The sequence below is a fragment of the Jaculus jaculus genome, chromosome 2, assembly GCF_020740685.1.
Source record: "Jaculus jaculus isolate mJacJac1 chromosome 2, mJacJac1.mat.Y.cur, whole genome shotgun sequence".
NCBI classification, from domain to species: Eukaryota; Metazoa; Chordata; class Mammalia; order Rodentia; family Dipodidae; genus Jaculus; species Jaculus jaculus.
In genome coordinates, this window is record NC_059103.1 from 130,738,485 (window position 1) to 130,760,973 (window position 22,489).

At 41.0% G+C, this 22,489-nt stretch overlaps 1 protein-coding gene across 3 annotated transcripts in view; it reads left to right on the forward strand.

Moving 5' to 3' along the window:
* Chd7 (chromodomain helicase DNA binding protein 7) overlaps positions 1-22,489 on the forward strand; it is a 202,830-nt gene that overhangs the window by 111,791 nt on the left and 68,550 nt on the right. For all 3 annotated transcript variants that reach the window (XM_045142576.1, XM_045142578.1, XM_045142577.1), the window contains exons 4-5: positions 16,329-16,470; positions 21,925-22,062. In XM_045142576.1, coding sequence (XP_044998511.1) covers positions 16,329-16,470; positions 21,925-22,062 — 280 coding nt within the window. The remainder of the gene's footprint in view (positions 1-16,328; positions 16,471-21,924; positions 22,063-22,489) is intronic.

A 22,489-nucleotide genomic window follows, 5' to 3' on the forward strand; every position in this document is an offset into this window, starting at 1 on the left:
TCAGTAGTCTGTTTGGGTGCAGAAGGATTCTTTGAATGTACAGAAACTGGGGAACTTGGCCACAGATTGTGACTTGATGACTGAAGCCTAAAGTAAATGGAGCAGTGTGGCTTGCTGCCAGTGCAGCCTCTAGGAACACACTTTGTTCCTTGCTGTATTCTCCACCCCAATGGTAAATACAGCAGAAAACTAAGATGCTAGTTTTCAATTGACTGAAGATAGCATTTTGTTTTAAAACAGAAAATAAATAGGCCACTTTTATTTTTAAAAACCACAATAGTACCGAAAACCATACAAGGTATGCTTTTAGCCAGCAGGCTACTCTATAATTATCATCAGCAGTAATAGTTACAGTTAGGTAGCAACTTCTTTAAGAGAAATGTTTTTGAAAAATGTGAAATTCTGCACAAATTCAAAGTTTATCTCCTGATTATGTGAAAATCCTTACTTGCTAGTTATCCTGGGTCTACAGAACACTCCTGAATCATTGCAGGCTGTGCTGAGCCGCCAACTCGAGAACCAGGGGCTGTACTGCTGGCCTTATTTAAGCTACTGCTGCATAGACATCCATGGGGCTTGGCTTTAAGATGCTGCACAGAGAAGTGAAATTCAGTACCCTTAATCTGCCACTGGTGTACGAGGGGATTTTTTTTTTTTTTGGTTTGTTTATTTATTTCTTGGCCCTGAGTATGAAGGAGTATAACTTAATAGGAGTTGAGGGTCTCTCGTCTTAGTGAATGGTGCTATTCTTTCCTCTGGTTTTACTACTTTTCTACTAATTCTCACCCTGCCAACAGCACCTGATTGAAATGAGGGTGGGCTGCACATCTCTGTTGTATTAGCAACCATGGGTGATCAGAGAAGATGGTTTTGAATCCAAGGAGTAGGGGTCTGACTGCCAAAACTTACCCTCACTATGGAATGCTGTCGTAAATAAAAGTGACATCTTGGAGCATGGCACACACAGTCAAATACATGTCTAACGGTTTGGCACTGGGAAGGGTATGCCGTGCTAAGAGGCCATTGAAAGGCATTGGTTTTGCATGAGCATCATAACATCTAATTGGTTCCATCCTTTATGCTGGGTTACAGTGCCAGACGGTGCTGCATAGCCAAAGTGGCTCATGTCTGTGTTGGGCTTTGGTGATGAGGCATCGTATCAGCTGACTGTACTTCCTTTCCATGTTCCCCTGGCAGCTTTTGATTCAGTCAAAAAACTTAGCTCGTTGAGTTTCAGTGTTAATTCTTGACTACATGACAAAAACTTTGCTCTAGAATTAAGTTAAGAATGGATTTGGTTCTTTCTACTACATATACGTACGTGTGTGTGTGTGTGTGTGTATTTATGTGTGTGTGTGTGTGTATTTATGTGTGCGTGTGTACATATATATATGTGTATGTGTGTGTATATATACACAGACACTTTTTAAAAGAAAAAATATATATATAACACATCTTTTAAAAGGTGTTCAGTGTTGTAGCAGTCCTAAAGACAGGATCTCGATATTATTGGAAGACTTGAAATTACCCCAGGCGAATGCCAAGTAGCAGCAGATGTTCACTGGGAGAGGTTGCCGCCCTACGGATGCCACGAAGGCCAGGCCAGCACTGGGCTTGCTGTTCTAAGACTCTCAAGCCAGGCATGTCTGGCTTCAGTATCAGGCTGCTGTTTCTGCAAGTTGATTGTAAAAGGCAAAGATGAAGCATGTTAAATTTGAAACACACATTTTAATCAAAATCAAATTAGGCTTCTAGGTCTTATCTAATTTTCTTAGCTATTCCTTTTCCTGAAAATTTAGCCCAGTCAGTGCACTGAGAGAATACTTTTTTCTATAATAGCTACTTAAGGTGATTTAAATTAGCTGACCTATAGGTATTTCACCTAGTGGCTTTCACAGAAGTTAAGTGGGAATAGTCTGTCGCTCACATAGTGCATTTGTGGTTCCTCATAAAGCAGAATCATTTCCCTCTCCTCTTCACAACTCTTTTCTGACTTGTTCAAGTAAAAGGTGGAGAAATAGTGGGTAGGAGTTAGGGTGGCAGACACTGGTGTAAGAAGTGTGTGGGTGCCAGGCTGGGCAACTGAGAGCACACAGGGGCCCAAGGCCACCTCGTCCAGAAGGGCAGGTCAAGACAGTCTTCTGAGCACACCCGGGCCTCTGTTGGAGGTGCACCACTTGTCCTGGTGCCAGTGCCGACCTTTGGGCTTTTTATCTTCTGCTGTTTATGCCGTCCCTTTTTTCCTTAGTTTCTTCCAGTGTCTGCAGCTTGTTATGTTCTAGTTCATTTGTTAAGTACATTTCAATCACATGATTTTATTTAAAAAATTTACAAGAGTTGGTTTTACTTTTTTATGCTAACTTAATTGACCATTTTAAAGACATTTTGTGCTAACTAAAAATTATTTTTGATCAGTATACAAAATAATGTGTTACATTATGAGATATATATATATATATATATATATATATATATATATATATATATCATTGTATTTTGTCCCCAACTTTCCCCATCCCTCCTTTCCCCAAAGAGTTTCCTCCTGCTTTCATGTCATATATATATATATGTATATTTAAATATAGATTGAAGGGCTGGAGAGATGGATTAGCAGTTAAAGCACTCACCTGGAAAGCCAAAAGACTCAGGTTTGGTTCCCCAGGACCCGCATAAGCCAGATGCATAAGGGGGCACATGAGTCTGGAGTTCCTTTACAGTAGCTGGACACCCTGTCACACTTATTCTCTATCTTCTCTCTCTCTCTCTCTCTCTCTCTCTCTCTCTCTCTCTCTCTCTGTCTCTGTCTCTCAAATAAATAAATAAGTAAATTTAAATATAGATTGCACATATAAGAGAAAACGTGAGATGTTATTAGTTTTTCTGATTCTGGCATATTTTATGTAACAGTGATCTCTAGTTCCATCCATTTTTTTTTTTAAAGTTACAAAAATAATTTTTTTGTAGCTGAATAAAATTCTACAATGTGTTAGTCAGGGTTCTTTAGAGGAACAGACCCGATAAAATGAACATGCTGGTAAATGGCGTTTTTTTTAGATTAGCTTACAGGATCTGGGCTGGGCAGCCCAGGAATGGCTATCTGCAGGTTGGAGAGTCAGAGAACTGAAGGCCAGGTGGATTCCTTGAGAGTTGCTGGTGTCTATGCTAGAAGGCTGTTGAAGCCAGGCTCCAGTGTCTGTAAAGGATAAGAGTAACAGGGCAGATGGCATGCTCCAGAGAGTAGCACAGGAGATCAGGCAAAAGCCTTTGAATGTTTATAAATAGTTTATATTTATATATAGTCTAACACTGGATGGGCCAACCACTCTGGTTAATGTCTTCTTCATCAATATTTCTTAGAAACACCCTCACAGACCTGCCCAAGAGATGTGTATTTTACTTAATTCCTAATCTGTTCAAGTTGACAACAGAACTTAATCTTTACAAATCTGCCCCTTGTCAACTTGGCACCAAAGCACTTCTCCTTATGTCCTGCTTAATTTACAAATGAAGACAATAACAAGAGTATAGTTTCACCTTTTTCAACAGGATATCTCTGTCCTACATATTACCAGCAACATTCTCCTTTCCCCCAAATTCATGGCAAAATCATCTGAGGAATGCTTCGTGTTTAATAATTTAAATATGATAATACAGGCATCGAGCCATCTGCTTCAGGATGGCGAGGCTTGAGAGGTCCACAAACATGCACCTACTGCATACGTCCCTGGCTGTGAGGTGAGTTCCTTGGTCAGGAATGATGCTGTATGAAATACCATGATGTGGATAAGCCCACAGATGGTAGTTTGGGCAGGAAAGTCAAATCCATACCCAGAACAAGTATCTATTCCAGTAAGAATAGAACACTGCCTGTTCTATGACAGAAGTGGCCCAGTGTAGTCAACCTGTCACCAGCTTCCTGGCTAGTCACCCTGGGGGACAGATTTGGCACTCATTGGCAACCATAGCCAGGTCAGCCTTCGTGAGTGGCAGTCTCAAGCAAATGTGCACTGCTCAAAGTTCTATCTGTTGTGAAGATTTCTCTTTTCCACTGTCCTTAAGGGTCATCACAGAAAGGGGCTGTAGTGCTGCTGCTGTTACCCAGTACCGGCTTTGCCTGCATTGTTTGTAGAATCCTCTATAAACCAAGGACCACTCTTATCCTCATTCAGTCACACGGCACACAACCCAGGATGCCATAGGTGCATCTGTGGAGACAGAAGGCATTGTACTAGAAGTAGGGGTCATAAACATTTGTGCAACTTCTTGATATAACTTCCTTGTGCCTCAGGACCTGCTTGAGCTTGATCACATATACACATTTCTATTTGATGATGGACTGCTGCTGTGCACATCAAACTTTATGAACTCATGGGTCAGATAGCACCAAGCTCATCGTGGGTAGCTCGGGTCACTCGATAATTTTGCCACCCATTACAAGAATTCAGTTTCCACTAAATAATACCAGCAGGCCAAGAGTTGTTGCTCAAAGGGAGAATAGTTGTTCCAAAATCCATGACTGACCTATGGGGGCCTGTCAGGAGCTCCAAGTAGCATCCTTATCTTCCACTGATACCTTAAGTACCATGGGGGTCTGCTGGATCATATCGCCCAAGTGGTAGAGCAGCCTGTACAGCACCCTGGACTTACTGAAGAGCCTTCTCCTTTCCAGTCCAAAATTAGCAGCTTTCACTGGGTACGCAGGCTGGAGTATACGCCTAAGAGAGGAATGTGCTGTACCCAAAAATCCAAATAAGCCCACTAGGCCTTGTGTTTGTTTCTTAGTGGTAGGAGGGGCTGGGTGAAACAACTTATCCTTCACCTTAGAGGGAATATCTGTGCCTGCTCCACAGTAATGAACTAGAAATTTCACTGATGTAGAAGACCCTTGAATTTTGTCTGGATTTATTTCCCATCTTCTGATGCATGTATGCTATATACCAGCAGCTTAAGGGTGGATGGTACCTCCTGTTCACTCAGTCCAATCAACATAATATCAAAGTAGTGAACCAGCATGATACTCTGGAATGACCAGGCCATCGAGATTCCTAAGAACTAAGGACACAGGGCTGGAGAATTAGCATAAAGGTGTACTGCTGGCCTTGGCTAGCTGAAAGCAAATTGCAGAAACAGAAGAAAACCTTTGCAAGATCAGTATCTGCATACCTTGTACCAGGAAATGTGGTGATCTCCTCAGGTAAGGAAATCACATCCATCTGGTACAACAGCTGCAACTGGACCACTACTTTATATAGGTTCTGATAATCAACTGTCATTCTCCAAGATCCATCTGTCTTCTTCACAGGCCAAATAGACTTAATGGGTAATGTGGTGGGAACCACACCTCTGCATCTTTCAAAACCTTTACAGTGACACTGATCTCTGTAATTCTTCCAGGGATGCAATATTGTTTTTTGGTTCTCTATTTTCTCTGGTACAGGCAGGTCCAGTGGCTTGCCCTGGGCCTTCCAGCCATAGTAGCCCTATCTCCACAAGTCAGGGAACCATTGTAGAGATTCTGCCAATATTATAAGTAGATTTAGTTTATATTCTGAGCATAACTAACCCAATTATATACCCTGGGACTGGGGAAGTAACAACAGGATGAGTTCAGGGACCTAAAACTCCACTGATCACCTGACCCCCATAGCATCTACTTTAAACTGGAGGGCAACAGTGCTGTTTGAGCTCTCCCAGAATCAATGTCAATTCAAAGCTCAGATCTAGCAGGCTGGGAAGGGTCAGATTATCTCCTTTATCCCAGTGTAGAGTTAAACCAAGTAAAAGGCCATGGTTCTCTCTTGGGTAGGATGGGAGAAACATTAATACTATCTCTTCAAGGGGACCTGGTTTCCCTTCATTCAAGGGTACTGTGGCTGCAAACTGGCTCACAGCTGGAAATTGGTTTAGGAACTATGATTCAAATTAGCCTTTTGTTTGGAACTTTTATGCTTATACAGATTAAGCAAGACCTTAGAAGGCTACCTATCTGTTTCACTTCTGGGAACACCAAGATTAATCAGCCAGTGCCAAAGGGCTACACAAGTCAGACCATACAAGCATTGCTTTGCCATACTATCCATTATGGTAAGTATACTCACTTCACCTTCAGCAATGCAGTGCTGTCACCTAGCCCTGGTCCCCCCAAAATCCAGTAAGACCCACTGCATAGAAATCTGTAATTCAGCAGCTGTTGCTCCCACTACAAGGTCTCAATGAAAGATCCTCCTATTGTGGAGGATTAAGTTTTACATGGCAAATCTACCTCAGTATTCCAATTTTCCAGAGCCTTTTAATCCCTTCATCAACATTAAAGCCAAGAGATATCGGGCAGCTCCAGCTCATTTACAGTAGGCCACCTTTTGGTCCTTAGACAACCAATCAACTCTTAATACCCTTTTTTCTTTTTGTAACTATTCAAACTACAGTAGTAAATCTAGAATTTCTACTCAGTGGGCCTATATCTATTTATAAACTGAGCCTGAACTAGTTTTATGTTCCTTCCCCCATTATACCACACCCTTAACATTCATTCCCATGTACTTTACCCAGACTTCTGCTTGAATGATTGGAAAACTCAAATTCTTTAAAGGGTGTATTACATTCTTGTGGGTCCCACTTCTCTTTTCTCTAGGGGCCTGCTTAACCTTAAGTCTGGGTATAGTTTAGGAGCAAAGATAGGTGGGCGCTGAGGGTCATCACTATTGGCTTGCCTGCCATCACCTTTAGGGAAGACCATTGCTGGATCCACAGATAATTCAGGATTGCTCCTCTCAGGCAAGGCTGGAGAAGACAGCATTGCATGGAGTGGAGGTGGGTGTTTCGGCTAAGGTTGGGGAAGCTGTTGCTTGTCAGGCAAAGCAAACTCCCTGGCATGAGAGTTCAGCTCCCTCAGTTTCATTGGGGTCTTCCCACATATCTCCATCCAGAGTTACTGTATCTCATTCTTTTCCATTTAGTGCCTTTGAGGCTGGATCTTGAACTCGGTTGTAGGTTAGTCAATTGTATGATGAGGGCTTGGACTTGCCTTTCTACAGTTTAAGCGCTGTGGCTGCTGGGGGCAAGAGTCTCTTCCAGGGAACACTTGGAGACCTTTAGATCATGCATGTGCACCTGAAGCTGGGAAATTTCATCTCTCACCTGATTCCTTTCCCTTGTTACTTCACCAACATGTGATAGAAAATTACAGCCAGCATTAGTGTATTTATTACTTTTCCACAAATATTCAAAAGTTGTTTATATACAGTCATTAACTTTATAGCTCCTTCCTCACAAGAGGGTACATCAGGATAATCAAATACATACATCATGCACAGTTCTCCACATAGTTAACACCGTGGATTATCAGAGCTCTCTTTGCTACCAGGACTAGTAAATAGCGTAAGAGTCAGCTCCAGATAACAAGCCCCATTTTTCTTATAGTTCTGTTTTTATAGAACCATGCCTGGTACCACCACAATCTGAATTAATCGGAGTTCCATAGAGAAACAAAACTGACACAATGAATATATACTATAAAAGGGGATTTGTTAGATGCGCTTACAGGATACTGGCTGGACAATTGAACATTAGTTGTCTGCAGGCTAAAGAGTCCCAGACCCTGATAGTTGCTTAGTCCATGAGGCTGAATGCCCCACAGTCCCATTCTGGAACTGAAGACCTGGAAGGTTTCTGGAGAACCCCTGGTCTCTAGTCCATGTTGGAAGGCTGATGAAACTTGGCTCCAATACCCACAAAGGACAGCAGTAAAGGAGTAGATGCACACACAGCAAGTAGCAACAGCAGCCTGGCAAAAAGTACTGTGTTCTCCTTGAACTTACTTGCTCGCCTTTTTTTCTTTCTTTCATTTAATTAATTTATATATTTATTTACGAGAGAGAATGAGCATGCCAGAGCCTCCAGCCATTGCAAATGACTCCAGATGCATACACCACCTTGTTCACCTGGCTTACATGGAATCTGGGAAATTGAACCTGGGTCCTTAGGCTTCGCAGCAAATGCCTTAACTGCTAAGCCATCTCTCCAGCCCTGGAGCTTCTTTATATGTAATCCACTACCACAAGACACGCACTCTGAGGGGAAGGTCTTCCTCCATCAATCTTTCACAGAAATGCCCTCCTAGACCTGCCCAAGAGGGATGTCTCTTACTGGATGCCTAATCTGATCAAGATGAAAACAGACTTTATCTGCACATTGTATAGTAGACTACATTTTAAAAATCCAATCATCTGTTGTTGGCCATCTCGTTTGCTTCCTATATTGGTTACTGTGAATAGTTCTGCATTAAACATGGATGTGAAAGTGTCTCTGTGGTATGCTTGCTTAAGAGTCCTTCACGTGTATACCCAGGAATGTAATAGCTGGGTCATATGGTCATTACAGCTTCAGTGTTATGAGAAACCCCCATACTGATTTCCTTAGTGGCTGTACCAATTTACACTCCCACCAACAGAGTATAAAGGTTTCTCTTCCCCACATCCTTGCCAGCTCCTGACTTTTTTTTTTTTTTTTTTGATAATTTCCATTCTGACTGCTGACTGGGTGCAGTTTTAGTGTCATTTCCCTAATAGTTAGGATATTGAACATTTTTTGACATATTAGTCACGTATAATTTTTCTTTGGAGATCTATTAAATTTATTTTACTCATTTGTTAGTTGGATGATTTGAGGGTTTGGGGTTAGTTTTGTGTTCTTTGGAGATTAATCTCCTGTCAAATACATAGTTGGCAAGGATTCTCTCTTATTCTGCAGACCATCTCTTCACTCTCCTGGTGGTTTCCTTTTTTTTTTTCAGAAGCGTTGTAATTTCCTGAAATTCTACTTGTCAATGCTGTTAGAGACTTTTTCAGATAGTCATTGTGTATATCTGTATCTTGAAGTGTTTTTCTTATGTTTTCCCATGCCAATTTAGAGTTTAAATCTTACATTAAGGTCTCAGATCCATTTGAATTGATTTTTCACAGGGTATATCTAGTTTCATTCATGTTTTTCAGAAAATTATTTGAGAAGGAGAGAGGGAAGGAGAAATTGGGTATGTCATGGCCTGTAGCCACCGCAAATGAACTCCACATGCATGTGCCACCTTGTGCATCTGGTTCTGTGGGGGTGCTGGGGCATCAAACTGGGTCCTTAGGCAAATGACTTAACTGCTGAGCCATCTGCCCCCCCTTAGTTTAATACTTCTATATGTAGGTATCCCGTATTCCTAGCACCAGCACTACTTGTTGAAGAGGTTATGGGGTTCATTTCTAGGTCCTCTATTCTGTTCTTTTGGTATACATGTATGCTTTTATGCTAGTACCGTGCTATTTTTGTTTGTTTGTTTGTTTTTATGGGCTTTCTGGTATCATTTGAGATCTGGTATTGCGATACCTCTAATATTACTCTGTTTGCTTAGTGATTTTGACTATTTGGGGTATTTTTTTGTGTTTTTATTTATTTGAGAGAGTAAGAAAGAGGCAGAAGAGAGGGGGTAGGGAGAGAGACAATGGGAGTACCAAGTCCTCTAGCCACTGCAAACAAACTCCAGACACATGTGCCACCTGTGCATTAGGCTTACATCAGTCCTGCAGACTCCAGCCTGGGTCCTTTGGCTTGTGGACAAGCACCTTGACCGCTACTCCAGCCCTTGAGGACTTTTTGATTACATACGAATTTTAGGACCTTTTTTCCTCTATTTCTGTGAAGAATATCATTGGAATTTTGATGGGTCTTGTATTTAATCTACACATTACTTTTGGTAATATCACCATTTTCATAGTATTAATTCTGTCAGTCTGTGAACATGTGAAGTCTTTCCATCTTCTTGTGTCTTCTTCAATGTCTTCCTCGAGTCTCTTAAATTTTTTACTGTAGAGATCTTTTCCTTACTTGGTTAGGTTTATGCCAAGGTGTGTTTTTTTTTTTTTTTTTAAGCTATTGTGAATGGGATACCTCTACCTCCCAACTCTTTTTCATCAAATCCATTATTGGTATATAGAAAAGCTACTGATTTGTATGTGCCGATTTTGCAAACTGCAATTTTGCTAAAAGAGCTTATCAGATTTAAGAGTTTTAAGTGTATAACCATATCATCTTCAAGTAGGGATAATTTGACTCTTCCTTTGGTATTTGGATTCACTTTCTTTCTCTTGTCTTGTTGCTGTAGCCAAGACCTTAACCACTGTATTGAACCTTTCTCTTGTTTCCTATTTTTAGAATAAATGCTTTCAGTTTTTTTCCACTTAGTATAATGCTGAATATAGGTTTGTCATACATAGCCTTTATTATGCTGAGGTATGTTCCTTCTATGATTAGTTTCTTCAGTGCACATGTTTTGGTTTGCTTTTTTATCTTATAATTTGCATTGTTTAATAAACTTAGACACAGGCAGGACTTGAGGAAATCCTGTGATCTTCAGTTGAGAGGCTGCATGCCCTTGTCCACCAACATTAAGACCTTGTCCTTGACCACTTACTCTGTTCTCTTGTGGCAGCCCAGGTTGTTTAGAGTTGTTTATGCCAGACGCTCTGCCACATCCTAAGTGCCCTTTCTTTTCTTATAGCTGCTTTTCACTTCATTGAAAAGCAGAACGGTGAGCCAAGAGGATTACCACAAATTCAAGGCCAGCTTGAGCTACAGAGTGACACTTTGTCTCACAAAATCCAAAACCAAATAAGCAAATAAATATTAACCCCCTAGTATATCAAGTGTAAGAAAATGTCTCAGTGCCTTTGCATTTCTCCTTAACAGTGATTGGTAATATCTTGGAGAAGCTTGAGTTTCTGAAAATGATCCTAATTAATCTTCGTGACCTTCAGTCTCAAGGTTCACTTTCCACAGTGTGGTGGGAATCCTAACTTCCTCCATCCGAAGGGCCTGCCGGAGTGAACACTCCCACCCATTGTCTAGTCACACTTATTGACTGTTCTCTTCCCATCACATTGAGCTCTATATTATGTCTCCTTTTCAAATTTTCTTTCAACTGAGGAGGAAGGTTCTTTGGCTGATATTTAGGAGTGTTCAACTACATTATGTTTTGTAATCAGGCTAGCTCCCTGACTTTCTAATAAGTTCTGACCCTTTGGATAAAGCCTTCAGTTTCTCAACATAAAGAGTTGGTCCGCTATGACCCATTTTAGCACACATTAATTCTTTCAAACCATCTTCACACCCAGCCCATTTCTATGGACCATTAATGTCTTAAGTAAAGTAGGAATCCTCCCAGAAATATAAATGTAGCTCCCTGAACATAGAATTTGTATTCTAATGATTGGACCCAAAATTTACCCTCATGATAGTGTTTTCCTTGATGACACTAGAAGAATGGGGAAGTCACAGAACTACAGAGTGGACCCTGAACAAATCCCAGGGCTCACCAGTTCAATTTCATTCTTGTAATACAATGCGAAACCTGAGGCTGTAGGTGGAGCAGTGGCCCTCGAGATTTCCAGGAGCGCCATTGGAAATAGTGTGTTCTCATGGGTTAGGAGCTCTGTAGCTCAACGTCCATCTTGTATCTTGTTTATATGCTGATTATGGGAGATGCGAATCAGGAAAATAAGAACCTTTAACTTAAAGTTTATAAATGGCACTTATTTGTATTTCCTTAGATTTTGAAAAACTCAGTTGTTTTAACTTGAATCCCATTTCACCACCCTTCATAGATGGTTTATCATGATAATAGATGCCACACAGGCTTTTGCCTTTTTTTTTCCTTTAATGAATTTGTGAAGAAAACACTTGTGATAATGTCTGCACATAGTAAGAGCCTATGCCCTTGTTATTTCCTATACTGCTGAATTAACTAGATGAAGTAACGTAATAGTCCATCTGTGCAGGCACTAAAACTACAAAGGTAAGTAACACAGTCCCTCCTCTTTAGTCCCCAGAGTAGTTGGTAAAGGAGACACACAGTGCTTGCAGGAATAACAACACAGGTTTTGCATGTTGTAGTACTGATGGTATGTGTACATCACCTAGCATGTCAGAAGTAGAGTCAGAAGGTATAGAGCACAGCATATGGGAAGAGTACAGGAAGAAAGCTAATGTTAGGAGTTGTACAAGTTGGAATGGTCCCTGCACACACCAGTCCTGTGGTTCTCGGCTGTAATATAGAGAAGGCTGGGTCTAAGCTTAGTCAGATTGTGGTTTCAGCTGGTCACTCTGGTACCTGATGGGGGTGGGCTTGCAAGTGACATGTTGGTGCCGTCAAAACCCCCATGCTGAGCTGGGGGTTGCTGATGGCAGAGAACTGAGCAGACAAAATTTCTTCAAGGCTAGAATTTGTCAGTGTGGCCTGGATATGCCTAGCTTTTCTTATGATACCACTCATGGACTTCTGTGTGGCAGTCGGCTGTGGCTTGCCTTGTGGGTAGACATCACAGCAACTGTTGGGTCCACTGAGGTGTGTCTGCACCATGCAGCTCAGTGGCCTCATCCTCAAGATTGCAGTGTTGGTTTAGGGGACACTCCTTTCTAATGATACTCTTGTTCCTATAACTGGAGGAGATGCCTTCTGCATAATCAAGCATTGAAGATAATTTGGGCAAAGAAAGTGTGTTTTGGGCTTGGCACTTTTAAAAGACCAGTTTGAACCATCTGGATTTTATTCATATAGAATGACTCCAGTATGGTCCCTGTGTCATTTTATTTTATTTCAGTTCGTTTTATCTATTTAACTGGCCTTCCTGTGCAACTGCTTCACATGGGGTGGGGCTGGAGACCTGGTAGGGACTGTCATGTCTGGAGTAGGAATGACAAGTGGATGAATTAAAGCAGTAGTGGTGGCTTGGGGAGGACTTGCCAGGAGCCTGCTTGTTCTTTTAGCCATAATTGGTTTTCCTTCTATTTCTGTTGCTTGAATGAAGTGATCCTGGACGCACTGCAGTCCTCTCTGTAGCTCTGCAGCGGAACTGGCCCAGGAGGGTCACTTCTCACATGTGGCTGCTTGTGTTCCACATGTGCGGGGCTCAGTTGTCCATGCCCAGCACTGTCTCAGCTTTCTGCCGCTATCATTTAAACTTCATAAGAAATCCTAGAGGGAGCTTTAATTAGTAACCTCATCTTATAGATAAGGAAACTGAGGCTCACGGAAACTAAGTGATTTATCCACAGTCACAAACCATTCATGACAGTGGGAACTTAAACTCAGGCCTGTTTGAAGCAAAGGCTTTTACCCACCATTCCTATATTCCTATTTCTTCATGTTAAAAAGAAACATTTTTGGCTTTACCTTTTTAGTGTGTGCATGTAAACAAGTTTTAATGTAACAGTTAATGGAAAAATCCAGATTAGCTCACTGCTAAATAGTATCAGAGGCAAGTCAATCAAAATAATTTTGTCCTAGGTTGGAAAGTCCGTGTGGGCAGTGAAGCTTTTGTAGCCTTTTTGACTTCTTCAGGTGCTTGTTTTGTCCACTGATAGGTGGCAGAACGTAGCTGCCACTGGGCATTTCTTCTGAGAGCCCTGTGAGTTCAGTCTGTTGCTGTTAGGTCTGGTAGGTGCCTTCCTGGGCCACTGGCTTGCTGTCTGCATTGGGAGAAGTCCAATCTGACTTTCAGCCATCTTGGAGGTTCTCTATAGCTCATCCTTGAGAAGAGCAGATGGAAAGTCATTATTAGTGCTTCTCTCCTCCAGCAAATAGATGCATCCTCAAGCCTGGGCCCTGGGTGGCTTCCAGACAGCAAGTCTTTTACTCTTGGAGGACAGTGTGCGCAGGCCCAAAAAGCCCAGTAAATTAAACTCTGCACTTCGCTGTGCTTGAGAGAGGTCATCGTGGAAAGCACTAGCTGCCGGCTCGCGGTTCGCTTTACCTGGCAGTGGTTCAACTCTTTGACAGGCCTACCTCTGATTTAAACAAATTTGAGAAATATGTAAAGTTTTGGAAGCAGTTTTGCACTGATTTGATAAAAGAAACCACAAAACACTGCAGCGCAGGTGTTGAGAATGTCTGAAAGCTGATTGAGGGAAGCAGATGGCTTTAGTCAGTGGCATCCAGCCAAAAGAGCAGGTGCTGGTCATGTGACCACTGGTTACCAGGGTAATCTGATTGCTCTTGGCGTGCAGATGAAAGGAAAGGGGCCCAGTGTTCAGCTGTAGTATTGTATAATTTGTGGCAGTTAGAGCGGAAATAAATGCTGGAAATGGAGCCTCATAGTAGGGGAGACTTCTGTCCATGTGTAGCGTAAACACTAGGACAGTTCATCAGGAATTGTTGGATGGATTTTTTTTAATTTAAAAATATTGTGTTTTCTGCAGATCTTTTGGTGACTTTTAAGTTTTGAGGACACTACCTTTTAAGAAAATTCATTAATTCTTGAAACCCAAGTACTATTTACTGTAATCTTGAATTACACTGTCCCTGATATAGGTATTTACTATGATAAAATGCTAGTGAAATGAATAAAAATAAACTCTTTAAACTAGTTGAAGGTGATGAAATACCTTATTAGTTTAAAAAATTGGGCACATGCTATATATTACAGTCAATAGTACTTTTGAATATTTAATGGACACGTGTTTTACTCAAATCAAATAATTCATATACCTTGGCCTTTTCCCATTGTAGCTGAGTTTTAAAACGAGATTTAATTCATCCTGCTGCAACACTTTCTCGATAATTTGTAGACATTAATTAATAAATTTGGGGTTTTGAAACACATCTTTTGTTTATAAAATTAATTGAAGTTTGTGGCTCCCTAGAAATAGTTTAGAAAAATCATTGCTGGTATTGGATCATTTTTAGTATTGTAGAGCAAGTGATGATTGATGTTAGGAAATCTTAGAGGTTGTTTTTAAGCCAAAATGTCAGTAAAGGTTTTAGCAATGCTGATAAACTTAAACTTTAGTTTTCCTGGTGTGTCCACTTCCAGTCCTAATGCTTGTCAGCAATGCCAGCTTTGCTAGCTAGCGTCCTTGTACTTCAGAGACCTAGTTTGTGAGGAAAAATGCTAACTGTGGAGCTGGAGCTGGGCCTCAGTGGTAGGGCAGGGCCCCTGGGTCAATTGCTAGCACTGATGACAAAAAATAAAGGCCAGTTGTGGTTACCTCCCCAACATGCCTCGGATCAAAAGAAAATTCATTTTTTTTATTGTGGGTATGTGTATGTATGAACATATATGTCAATGTATATGGTGTGTGTGTGTGTGTGTGTGTGTATGTATGCCACTCATTTTAGGGTTTCTCCACCTTTCTTGAGACAGGATCTCTCCCCTGTTGGTTCCTTATGTTTGTTTATTTACTTGCTTCTTGTGCTCCATCGTAGCTGGCCTGTGAGCATTGTGCTATCCTGGCTTCGTCTCCATTGCCACAGTAGTGTTCTAATTGGGGTTATAGAAGCCTGTGCCATTTTGTATACAGCTTTATGTGGGTGATGAGGAATTGAACTTGGGCCTGCAGGCTTGCAACCAAAGATCTTTGGAGAGATGGCTTAGCAGTAAGGTGCTTGCCTGCAAAGCCTAAGGACCTGGGCTCAATTCCCCAGTACTGATGTAAGCCAGAGGCACAAAGTGGCACATGCATCTGGAGTGAGTTTGCCGTGGCCGGAGGCCCTGGTGTACCCATTCTCTATCTGCTTCTCTCTCTCTCAAATAAATAAATAAACTATTTTTAAAAAAGAAAATATCATTTGTATTTAAAAAATTTATTTATTTATTTGCAAGCAGAGAGAGACAAGAGAGAATCAGTGCACCCAGACTCTTGCCACTGCAAACAAGCTCCAGATGCATGCACCCTTTGTGCATCTGCTTTTACATGGGTACTGGGGAATCGAACCCCGGGTCATTAGGCTTTGCAAGCAAGCGCCTTAACATCTCTCTAGCCAAGAAAATTCATTTTTAACCAAGAACACAGTATCAAGTAAACATATATTTTGGGGAGTGATTTTTTTTTTAAGTTAAAAGTTTTAAGTGGCATGAAGAAAATAGCTGCTATTATTGGTCAACAGAGACTTACACAGGAATATATAAAACTCTGTAAGAAACCCAAGGATCATTATATTGTATGTTTTTGCTTGATATTTAAAAATGTCATTTTATACATTTAATTTGATACTAAAACTACTTTTCATTAAGGCTTAGTATGTTGGCAGGAATTATGAACAAATTAACTGTGTGGTATTAGTAATTTTTGCATGAAGTTTTAATTGGGCCAGAAATTTGCTAAAGGTCATCAATATAAGTTGTGCTGTAAAAACTTAATTTAGAGTATCATTTAAGGAGAAATGGCCATGACACATTGGCCTAGCCATCACCATTGGTGTTTTAGGGACATTACAGTGGGAAATAGAAGGCTTGAAACATGTAGGGAGCCCCATGAGAAGTGAACACTAAGTGATGTGCTTTGAATTCTAGTAATAAGAAACCTGACTCAGAAGCGAGTGCTTTGAAGAAGAAGGTCAACAAGGGAAAAACAGAAGGTTCTGAAAATTCAGACTTGGACAAAACTCCCCCACCATCTCCTGCTCCCGAAGAGGATGAAGACCCAGGTGTTCAGGTAAAGCCATTATGCCATCCCAGCTTTGGCTGCGGAGCATGGTAACTCTAGCCACGCGTAAAGCACACTAGGCCTCTGCTGGCTTTGTTATCGAGGTGCCCTGTGAGGTGTCCTCATTGTTGTCTGGAACACTATATCCATAGTGTGGAGAGCTAGGGCCGGCATGAAACTGGACTCCTCACTGGCACTGTGGGGCTGGGCTGACTCTGACGTGCTCATTAGTAGAACAAAAAGGCTTATTTCTGTGAATGTACACTTTTTTGCTTAATCTGTGATTGTTAAATAGGTTGATATATTTAAAGCTTCATGTTTTTTAAATTATGTGAAGGTTGATTGCTTATCATTTTTTAACTTTTGTTAATAATCAGAGACATAATTTGTAGCTTTGTGTTAAGCTACTGACATTGGCTGATTGGAGGTGAGATATGGCCACAGTAAAATTTCTTTGAAAAGCGGGGCGTGGTGGCGCACGCCTTTAATCCCAGCACTCGGGAGGCAGAGGTAGGAGGATTGCTGTGAGTTCAAGGCCACCCTGAGACTCCATAGTGAATTCCAGGTCAGCCTGGGCTAGAGTGAGACCCTACATCGAAAACCAAAAAAAAAAAAAAAATCCTCTGAATATATCAGTGATTTTCCAAATGGTAGCTGCAGAATTTTCTTCTGACTTCTGGGGCTATTTTCTTGAATGTGTTGAAACACTAACTTTGAAATTAGCACTAGAAATTTAAAGCTTGCTTCTTTCACTTTTGGGACTGAGAGGGACTCTTAAAATTAAAGAAATTATTTCCTCGTTAAGTTCTCTGGAAGCATTCCAGTGTGGTCCAGAGGGATGACTGGCAATATACCTTGTGTGAGGGACATCTGAATTACCAGAGAACAGTTGTGGAGCAGGGTCCCACATAGCTGCTTGGGCTTTCTCTAGCGGATTAATGGACCTCAGAACTTTCTACCCAAGCCTCAGATGTCTGCAGGATGTATGGTATTTTCATGAGTTTCCAGTTTGTCCTTGTGTTTTGATCAGTAGAATTTCTTGATACTTGTAATTTCTCAGAATGCCTGAGCTGAGGACAGAGGGAGAGATGGGGTGAGAGGATACAAATGAAGTGTTTTTGTTGTGTTTGGTTTGGTTCTATAGCTAACCTAGTGATACCTTTTGGCGTGGATTAATTATGAAATTTTGTTAAATATATGTCAGTTGGCAGATATTTAAGGTAAGAAGATAAGTAGATACCATTTTAAAAATGGCTTGAGGGGTTTTAAGCAAGTATTTTAATACGTTTTATTTTTATTCTCAAGATTGTTTTCTGTGATTCGTGTTTGCTTAAAGTAGAATATTTGTGATAAAAACAGGTGATATTAAGAACTATTAGGACTGGGAAGATGGCTCAGCCATTAAAGAACTATTGTACAAAGCAAGGAAATTGTCATTCTTTCACAAATTCTAGTGGTGTTTTTTTAAAAATTTATTTTTTTATGTATTCCAACTCATTCTTTCATAAATACTATTGGTGGGTTTTTTGTTTTGTTTTTACCATTATGTATTCCAATTCTAATGGGCTTTTTCATTCCAATTGAAATGCTAGGTCTTTTTCTGCTGTTTGTTTTGTCTGTTTCCAGATACAGAAACATGATAACAAATTCAAAACAATCTCCATGCCTGTTTTGTAATTGGCTAGAGCATAACTCTTGTGGCTCCAGGCAGCTACACAAGGCACCAACCAACACAGGAAGTGATGCTGAATGCTTCTTTATGACATTGCTTCCTGTACCACATGCAGGAAGGGCTAAGAGTTAAAATGTCCAAATTCTGTGATTGGCTATGAAAACTAAATGACATGTAATTAGAACTAATTCAAAGTTCACTCATTACTGTAAGAGTAGCACTTCAGTTTTCTTGCCAACATACGTATTTTAATTCAAAGCATCTTTTTGTTGAAAGTTTTTGGTTTTCTTTGGTTTTCTGAGGTAGGGTCTCACTGTAGTCCAGGATGACCTGGAATTCACTCTGTAGTCTCAGGGTGGCCTCAAACTCACTGAGATCCTCGTACCTCTGCCTCCGGTGAACACATAGGTAGCTTTTAAAAAGATGCTTTGAGCCCAGGATGGTGGTACACACCTTTAATCCCAGCATTCTGGAGGCAGAGGTAGGAAGATCTCAGTGAGTTTGAGGCCACCCTGAGACTACAGAGTGAATTCCAGGTCATCTTGGACTAGAGTACCCTATCCTTGAAACGCAAAAAAAAAAAAAAACCCAAAAAACAACAACAAAAAAAAGAATGTTATGTAGAAAGTAGAGAGCCATATATCATTTTAAAATTTTAGAAAAGTTGAGCTTTAGTTACAGTTTTTGTTTTACTTATTTGAGGTAGGATCACACTGTAGCACAGGTTAACCTGGAACTCACTCTGTAGTCCCAGGCAACCCTCTTATCTCTGCTTCCCAAATGCTGGGATTTAAGACATCACCATGCCTATTTTTAAAAAATATTTACAATTAAAAGGTTACCTAGTATCTACTACTGACCTCCCTCTATTCCTTATATCATAAAGTTGGTAAGATCCCTGTCCCTAAAGGATGAGTTCCTGTTTTATTGGATTGGAACTTTTTAAATTTTTTTTATTTAGTTGAGAGAGAAAGAGGCAAAGAGAGTGTGTGTGTGTGAGAGAGAGCCAGCAAGCGAATGGGCGCACCAGGACCTTCGGCCACTGCAAGTGAACTCCAGAAGCATGTGCTACCTTGTGGATCTGGCATACATAGGTCCTGGGGAACTGAACCTGGGTCCTTTGGCTTTGCAGGCGAGTGCCTTAACTGCTAAGCCATCCCTCTAGCCTTGGAACTCATTTTGAATTAATGTAAAATGAGTTTGTCTTAGACCCTCTCCAGACTCTGCCCAGATCATTATGTTACATTTTGTTAAATAACATACCAACAGGTCCCTTATAATCCCTCTGCTGTCCTGACTTAAAGCTGGAAGCTCACAGTCTAATACTGAGTTTGTATTTTTTGTGCACTGTCTCAAATCCCTTTCTGAGGTCAGGACGAGTGTACACTTCGGTTAATACGCACCTCACCTCTGGGTAAAAGCAGTGGTGTTGGCGGTCACCCCACTCAGGGCTGGGGAGGGGAGGTGGAGGATGCTGTGCATGCTTTGCTCCTTTGCCAGTGATGCCCATTTTGCCTCTTTCTGTCTTAATTCACCAACTGTTAAATTCATAAAGGTCCTTAAAAAGTTTCAGTAACGTGGGCTACAGAGATGACTTAGAGGTTCAAGTGCTTGCCTGTGAATCCTAAGGACTCCTACTCAACTCTGCAGGTCCCATATAAGTCAGGCACACAGTGACACAAGTGTGTACAGTTGCACACGTGCACAAGGGGGTGCACACATTTAGAGCTCGATTGCAGTGGCTTGGTGGTTCTCCCATGCCAGTTTTCTCTCTGTCTCACTCTTTCATAAAAAAGGCAGTCTGTTGGGCTTGCCTCAAAATAAAACCTTTCAATAATTTATTACTCAGTATTATTTTCATTTCTTCATTATGAAATTTGCTTTTCAACTCATCTCTTCAAAATAAAATTCTGGCATTTTTCTTTTAGGACCAAAATTAAAATTTTCCTCCCCTGCTTCTTGTATTCCTTGAAGCATAGAGAAGTAAACAAGATATGACTTCTTTGTTTTCAGAGCTTTACTGATGAATGACACATCCAAATAATTAAAAGATGTGTGTGTATTAAATAATTTTTTTCTTCTTATTATTTAGCAGTTAATTTTGGAGATAGTCCCCTAATTTGTTATAGCTTACTGGAAGTGGAACTGCTGGGTCAAAAGATTGGCATCGCTGGGTGTAGTGGCACACGCCTTTAATCCCAGCGCTTGGGAGACAGAGGTAGGAGGATTACCGTGAATTTGAGACCACCCTGAGACTACATAGTGAATTCCAGGTCAGCCTGAGCTAGAGTGAGACTCTGCCCTCAAAAAAAAAAAAAGTCTCAAGGACTGGAGGACTGGCTTAGCAGTTAAAGCATTTGCCTATAAAGCCAAAGGACCCAGGCTTGATTCCCCGAGACCCACGTTAACCAGATGCACAAGTGGGCACACAGCTGGAGTTCGTTTGCAGTGGCTGGAGGCCCTGGTGCCCATTCTCTCTCTCTCTCTCTCTCTCTCTCTCTCTCTCTCTCTCTCTCTCTCTCTCTCTCTTTCTCCTTCTTTCTCTGTCAAAGGCAGTAAATAGATAAAAATAAGTATTTAAAAGAAAGTTCACTTCAGCCGGGCGTGGTGGCGCACACCTTTAATCCCAGCACTTGGGAGGCAGAGGTAGGAGGATCGCCATGAGTTCGAGGCTACCCTGAGACTACATAGTGAATTCCAGGTCAGCCTGAGCCAGAGTGAGACCCTAACTCGAAAACAAAACAAAACAAGAAAAGAAAAAAAAAAAAGAAAGTTCACTTCAAAAAAAAAACAAGATTGGCATCTTTAAATATCAATAGATATCACCACATTATCCGGTAAAGGCTGGGCGGGGATACATTTGACTATAGGAGTATACAAATGCCATTTGCCAAAAGCCCTACTATTGTTAGTTATTGCTAGTCTTTTAACTTTAAACAGCATGGTAAAAACTTAGATTAAAATTAGAACTGCTTTTTTCCAGTCACTCATTATGAATTTTGACATTCAACACCCCCCCAAAAATTCACACTCTCTACATATAATACATACATACATACATACATACATACATACATACATACATACATACATGATTTGAGCTAGAACCCACAGTCTTGGAAATGTTAGGCAAGCACTATCTCTGAGTTACATCCTCAGCCCTAAACTGTTTCCTTTGGGACCAATGGAGAAACTTTATTTAAATGGCTTTTTGACATATGTGTAATACCTTGGGAAGTAGCATAACTATAGAACTTTGTAATTTCACTTTTGGATGATTTTGGATAAACATTTTCAGTCATAAAACAGAGCAGTTTATGGACCCTGTGCATCCATTATCCACCTCAAATAGTGCTGTTATTGTTTGCTTTTCTTTTTTTCCCATGCCAGGGTCTCTCTGTGGCCCAGGCTGGTCTTGTACTCACACCCATCCTCCCAACTCAGCCTTGCAAGTGTTGGGACTAAAGGCAAGTACCACCATATGTTGCTTTATTGCTGTCACTTTAAAAAGTGTGTATATTTTTTTGCAAGCAGAGAAAGGTAGAAAAGAGACATTCTGGCTGAGCGGTCAGGAAGGTTTGCCATTACTTGTACTTTCCAGATGAAATGCATGCCTCCCAATGAGAAGACTGCCAGAGAAGAGTTGTCCACAATGATCGTTTCACTTGACTTGCAGGATTGAAGTCACCAAATCTTCATCAAGATTAATATATACATCTTCCTGTTGTGTGCTGTGCTGAGGAGCTTCAGTGATTGCTTTTTAACAGACGCTTTTGTCGGGGTTGTTTCAGAAGCGACGATCCAGCAGACAGGTGAAGAGAAAGCGATACACTGAAGACTTGGAGTTCAAGATTTCTGACGAGGAGGCAGATGATGCAGATGCCGCTGGGAGAGACTCACCGTCTAACACGTCGCAGTCCGAGCAGCAGGTCAGCAGCCAGGCCTGTGTGGTTTTTCGTGCATTTCCGGAGATGCACCAGAAGTTCTGTAGCTGGAATCGTAGAAGCTTGCCGGCAACATTGGACTTTCTAATGTTGGCTAATGTGCTATGGGAAATTATTGGTTTGTCAGTCTCTTAAGATCTCTATTTGCTGAAACATATTTTTTTAATATTTTTAAATTTTTTCTTTATTTAGTTTTGAGAGAAGGAGGGAGAGAGAAAGGGAGGAAGGCATGCCAGGGCCTCTAGCCACTGCAAGTGAACTCCAGGCACATGTGCCGCCCTATGCTTTTGGCTTACAAGGGTCCTGGGGAGTTGAGCCTGGGTCCTTTTGCTTTGCAGGCAGTTGCCTTAAAACCACTAAACCATCTCTCCAGCCCTATAAATTATTTTTATACAAGCATATGATATGTAAT